Below are 6,237 nucleotides of genomic sequence, written 5' to 3' on the forward strand. Positions count from 1 at the left end.
GCCAATTTGTACAAAAATAATGTTGCTCAATGTATTTTAATATTTACATAATGTAATTAACTTGTAACTACGATTTAAAAATATAAAGCAACAGTTCAACATTTTGGGAAATGCACCTATATTCACTTTCTTGCTACATGGGAAGATCAATACCACTCATGTCCGTACGATGAATATGGAGCTACCACTAAGCAGCCAGTTAGCATAGCTTAGCATAAAGACTAGGAGCGGGGAAACTGCTGTCCTGACTCTGGTCACAGGTATTAAAATCATAATACCAGCACCTCTAAAGGGTTATTGTATTAACACCTTCACTGGTGGTTATGTGCAAGACCATTTCTTGTCCAGAAGAGTGATATCAGTCTTTTAATAAAGCTCTTTGAAAGAAAGCACGAGCACCTTACCCAAAACGTCGCAAACTTTCTTTTGAATGTGTGATTCTTAACCTTTTGTCATCACAGTATTGTTGCCTCTGAAAAATGAATTGAAGGAACAACAATTTGAAACATGGTAGATGAGTGAACATGTGAACAAACACAAAACTACACTCCCAAAAAAAGGTTTATGGGGACTACCGTATTTATTTCCTTTTTTCCCACATACATAAAACCAGATGGGCACCGTAGCCAAAAATGCTTCTATTTACAAAAAAGAAAAATCGATATACACAAAAGAATTATGATACAACAAAAACAGAAAATCCTTCAGTAATCCGTTCAACAACATAGCAAGTACAAACAAAACTTACTTTTAGACACCTTGTAAAATTGTTGTGCAGAGATTCTTTTTCTCTTACAAGGAGATAAAATGTGTGTATATTATAAAACTCAGATGCACATCAAATATGCAAGCTGCGGCCCGGGTAAAAAAAACACCACAAGACCTCCGACGATTCATCGATGGAACGTTGCTTTAGTCACTACACCATTACTTACCTTCAGTGCATTCAATTCAGCTATTAAACACTAATTACAAATGTAACATGAAAATATGCCTTTGCAAGATTTTTCTTCTGCCGAGCAAACGTATGGTGTGCGATTTCAAATTAAAGTGGATTCTTTAACTCAATCAATTAAATGATAAATCCAAACTCCTGTAGTGCGGTGGACTTACAAACGGAGAACGCTAATGTAGAACTAGTGACCACATCCTCCTGAAAACACAGGTTTAAAGTGTCTAACTGGAACAACTGATTCTGGGGACACATTCAACCACATCTCTAACCAGAGCAGCAAATTCAGTTTCAGCACCCGAGTTCTTCTGCAGCTTTTCAGAGATCATTTAGAACACGTCTCCGGTGATGGAGGACGTGGGGATGGGGTTATGTCATAGTGATGCCACTCAAACACGTCCGATTATTGAGCCACATTTCTGCCAAACAATGAAATTCTACGGTAAAGCATCCTCAATGATATTAAATCATCAAACACAAGATGTATGACTGAAGAAGAATGATACTTTTTTTTAACAAGTTAGTTGTCATTGTTTTGACATTTGGTAAAGAATTGGTGATGTCGGATTCAGTCAGGAAATCATTTGAGGAGCGAAGGCCAGGATGTTTCAAAGGGATAGAGATGGGCAGTTCTGCTTTAATATGAGAAATGGATTGCTAAGTGAGAATAATTCAGCCTGTAAAATACATATAGTGAGCTAAATCAGAAATAATGAGAGGACTATACATGGTCATAACTGCCCATCTATATAGCTTAAAAATACTGGCCGTACACATGCCTAATGTGGTTAGTTGTGTCTAATATCCAAACATGACTTTTGGGGATTTCTGTCCAACATCAACTGTCACTGATAGTGATTTTATGATGCTAAAGCTAGTGATCTCATCTTGCTTCCTAGAAGTACACTGCCCAAAAAAAGTAGTACTGTCGATGATCGAATGCTGAAACTGCTCACTGACATCGAGTTAAACTTTGTACTGTTACAGAACATAACAAGTGTAGAACTAATATGTTGAAAACGTAAGAATATGCAAAACCTGTCTATGTCCCAATTTGTAGCCATAAAAAGCTCAGCGATTGTGTATTCAGAGACGTGTTAGAGTCTGATGGTAAACAAGGAGAGGAAACCCGTCAAGCACTGAGCTCGAGCCACCGGCACCAGTGTGACCAGTTCACCGCTGTTGATCCCACATTCAAGGAACCTCCGGACTGTTTGTCAAGGATCTGCAATGATGTATGACCATCGGAACCAAAAAGACTTAAATGGCGATGTGTTAACATTTTGGCTCTGTAGACACCAGCGTTGTTCACCGTAATCGATTTGAGAGCAAAGAGCAGGGCGAGAAAAATATCAGTCGGAAAAAGACTTTTTGCCAATCGGTCATTGTGGAAAATAATAATAAAATCAAAAACTTCACATGACCTCCAGGCTAGAAGAAATGGTGAAATAAATTATTTTTATGCCGACACGTGCATATTCTTGCATGTGTTCATATGTACTGCGCGTGTCTGCTGATTGTCCGTGAGCCAGATATTTATCCCAGCAGCAGCCCAGAAAGGGCGTTCAGGTCTCTCATGTACGGGTTGTCGCTGAGGATGCGGTCGATCCGCTGCTTCTGGTCGGGGAAGATGTCGTACAGCTTCCTCTTCAGCTCCGACGTCTCCCCCGGCGACCGCTGGGGAGGGGGTGAGGGCGAGAGGGAATGGGAGTGGCGGGGTGGGTGCCATTCGGGGGGACCGGAGTGGGGCCAGTGCACAGTGGGGGGGTGGGGCACCAGGGAGGCAGGGGGCCGAGGCGTGGAGGCGGGGGGCCGAGGAGCGGAGTGGAGGGCCTGGACGTAAAGCGGCTGCTGCTGCTGGGAGGCCGGCCGGAAGTCCGGGGGTCTCAGAGGGGGAGGGGTGACTGGAGCCCTCCTGACAGGGAGGAATAGAGAGAGCGGTGAGAAAACACTGCCACAACAATAATTCAACATTCATTAGCTCATCGTATCATGAGTGAAAGTATTTACATGACGTAACAATCATAAAAAGGATCGATGTCACAGGTTCCCTCTCAGCTCTAACCGTACAAACATGTGCAGCTGAAACACACCTGTTGTCTCTACACAGGAAGATGTTGAGATGAGGTCCGTTTTTCCCCAGAGGGTCATCAGGGATCATGAAGTGGTCCTCCACAAAAGTAAACTGAAGCAACCTATCAGTGAAAAGGAAAGAAATATGACCGTTACACAAATGTGATTCTATTGTCGACCAATGTCTAAACTAATACAAATGTTGGCCTTAGAGGGTAAGGGCACAGAAGGAAAGCCTTTGCTTCATCTTCATCCTTAGTGCAAACTCGGAGCTGTTTTTAATGTGGACGTTTACAAGAAATAACACAAACTGCTTGCAAGTTTTCTGATAGTCAAAAATTTATCGAAACAGAAGAATAATTCCAAGTCTATTGGACATATTTCACATTATCCAACCTGGCTTCACAAACACAGGTCTAACTAATCCGCCTGAGCTGGTCAGACTAGTCTGACCAGGAATTACCCTGTGACAGCACCATCACGTAGAATGGGGGACACAGGTTAAACCTGTAGAGCGTGTTAAACCAGTTGTCCTAATAATATCCATTTCTCATGTTTTTTAAAATGTTAAATCAAAATGAAACTACAAAAAATTATAGTTAATTAAATGTTTTGTATTTCATATGCACTGAAACAAAAAACTATCTACGCATTAGGTTTACATATCAGTCCAACAACACTTCCAAGTCTTGTTCACCACGTCAATTTGCTCTTTGGGTTCTGTTTGTTCTTCCTTTAAGAGCAACAAGAATGGTAGTAAATGTAAATAAACTGGCAGTAATTAGTAACCTACGCCCTTAACATTTGTAAGCCAGCTGGTGGTCTGCCTCGCTGGACTTTCCAGTATCCTGTAAAGGCGAATGACTGACGGAGCTGCTGTGTATACGTAGCATACAGTCACCTCTCTTGAATGATCTTGCGCCAGGTGTCCGAGGTGTCGACAAAGTCCCTCAGGTTGTCATTGGTTACGATGATCCCGTCTGTTTTTTCTGCAAGGTGGAGCAGGAACCTAACACAGAGAGTGAGTGTGTGTGTGTGAGTGATTAGACACTCTGGATTTTCCCTTCGCTCAAAGGTCAGACGCTCCTTCACGGCTCACACAAGAGGTGAATCCACCGGTAGAGGATTGCTGAGTCAGGATGACTTTTACGTTAATCTTTACAAACCCTGAACACAAATGACCCATTATATCTGGGAGAACATATATATATTTGCTGATCAATTTTAAGGTCCTGAGAGATCTGGCTTTCAAAACTCACAATCAGGGTTCAATTACAGAGCAGTTATTGCACAATTGTGAATCATATTACACCACTTTTGGACTGTTGAATCTGTCCTCTAGCTAATAAGCTTACTCATCTCTATCATGCAAATACAGTGTGATTGTAGTTGGTGATGGGTGGGGTGAGAGTAAGGGACACGGTGTTAAGATACCTGCTTAGGAAGAGATACGTTCATAACGGAACAGAAAGATAACCGAGCAGTTCAATCCCAGAGTCTCCTGTGTCTACATGTCGCTGTCTGGATGTAAAGAACTCAAGATTGGTGGACTCTCTCCTCTAAGAAGTCAGATTTAATCAAAGGTTTAAGAAAAGTGTGTGTGTAGGTGTGTGTGTGTGTGTGTGTACCTGTCATCATGTGAGCATATCCTCTGGCCACACACCTCTCTGGAGGGAGTGAAGGAGAGCAGTCGCAGGTCTTCTAGCTGGTTTAGAAAATGCTGCTCTGTAATAAGATAACAATAATTCCATTAATATTACATGATAATAAAAATGGGAAAGGAAGAAAACGCACAGACAATTTGTTTAGAAGGGTTTAACCCACAGCAAAGGGGACCTTCCAGTGTCTAAAATTGTGTAGTTTCTTTCACCATGAGGTCTGAAATGAATATGTATGAAATGATATTACATTTCCACATTTAACAGGATACGGTAACATGTAAAAGAATACGTTAAGACAGTTTGGCTCTGTAACTGAACACGAGTGTATAAAAAAAAAATTATGTCTATACCACTTTTAAACACACGGAAACCTCCTTAAAGCTCAAAGTCAGCACTTAATTAAACCTGCTAATCACTGTTTCATTAGAGCCCCAAACAATGAGAAGCACATCACTCTTCTACTTCTTCGTAACAGCGCTGTATGAACATGTGTACCTGTTGTGAATCGGTCTCTTTTCTGACGCCACTGGGGGACGAAGACGGTGATCTCCCGGTGACCCAGCCTCCAGAAGGTCTCCACAGACAGCGCTATTCCTCGACAGGAGAAGAAGCGGTGAAGGCCGTGCCTGGAGAGGTGCCGAGGAAGAGGAGAGGGACATGGTGAGATGGAGGAACATGTGGATGCCGTGAGCCACCACCTCAGTTTGTGGTGCCACAAACATCTCTAGCCTTATATCACTATAAAAATAACTAATGAATTAAAATGAAATGCGGGCGAAAGGGAGCACTGGTATCGCATTGGCAGATAGTACGAGTTGAGGTGTCAGAATTGTAAGTGTCCATCTCTACATACTACATCCTCACAAGTCAATGATGTTCTAATGATGCGTTCACACTACGAGCGACAAAGCTACAAAAAAGGCCAAGCGTGGCTCAGCCGAGTCACCGCTGAAGTATTGTTCGAGCGCCTGCAGTTATGTGTAAAACCTACGGCCATCGTTGAATCAGAATAAAAGAAGAAAAACATGAAGAAAGTAAGGAAGTGCTGCAAATGCTGAATTCAAACTAGGTCTTATTGATGCAACCAAGTAAAATAATTTAAGAATATAACATATTAGCAGGTCAGCACTGACTGTCAAACTGGTTTTCAATAGTCTGCCCTGCAAACAGAAATAATGGAAGTTGTTTTAGTTGTACTCAATGCAAATAAGCAGCCACACACGCACACTGCACGTCAACGCCAACAATCTGGGTCAGCTGATGGTGTGAGATGCAGTGGGTGTGTGTTTGGGTCTGTACGCTCACGTCAGACAGTTGTAATACAACAGATGGGTCGCTAGGACAGAAAACCGCAAAACATCACAACCAACAAACACCAACAGCGATAAGAAACTCCCTGAGAGCAGGAAGCTGGCTGCGGCTGCTGCAAGCCACAGGTTCAAAACATTAGTGACGTCCTCTGCAAAGATTTGTTTTCAAATGTTTTTTAGAGAGAGAGAGAGAGAGAGAGAGAGAGAGAGAGAGAGAGAGAGAGAGAGAGAGAGAGAGAGA

General features: G+C 42.2%; 1 protein-coding gene across 1 annotated transcript in view; it reads right to left on the reverse strand.

Annotated features, from left to right (window-relative positions):
- Positions 1-207: 207 nt before the first annotated feature.
- n4bp1 (nedd4 binding protein 1) overlaps positions 208-6,237 on the reverse strand; it is a 19,085-nt gene continuing 13,055 nt past the window's right edge. The window contains exons 8-12 of the mRNA XM_031874387.1: positions 5,182-5,312; positions 4,654-4,750; positions 3,927-4,034; positions 3,046-3,147; positions 208-2,867 (exon numbers count right to left, since the gene is read on the reverse strand). Coding sequence (XP_031730247.1) covers positions 2,489-2,867; positions 3,046-3,147; positions 3,927-4,034; positions 4,654-4,750; positions 5,182-5,312 — 817 coding nt within the window. The 3' untranslated portion in view covers positions 208-2,488. The remainder of the gene's footprint in view (positions 2,868-3,045; positions 3,148-3,926; positions 4,035-4,653; positions 4,751-5,181; positions 5,313-6,237) is intronic.

The sequence above is a fragment of the Anarrhichthys ocellatus genome, unplaced genomic scaffold, assembly GCF_004355925.1.
Source record: "Anarrhichthys ocellatus isolate YVR2014 unplaced genomic scaffold, GSC_Weel_1.0 scaffold80, whole genome shotgun sequence".
In the NCBI taxonomy this organism is placed as follows: Eukaryota; Metazoa; Chordata; class Actinopteri; order Perciformes; family Anarhichadidae; genus Anarrhichthys; species Anarrhichthys ocellatus.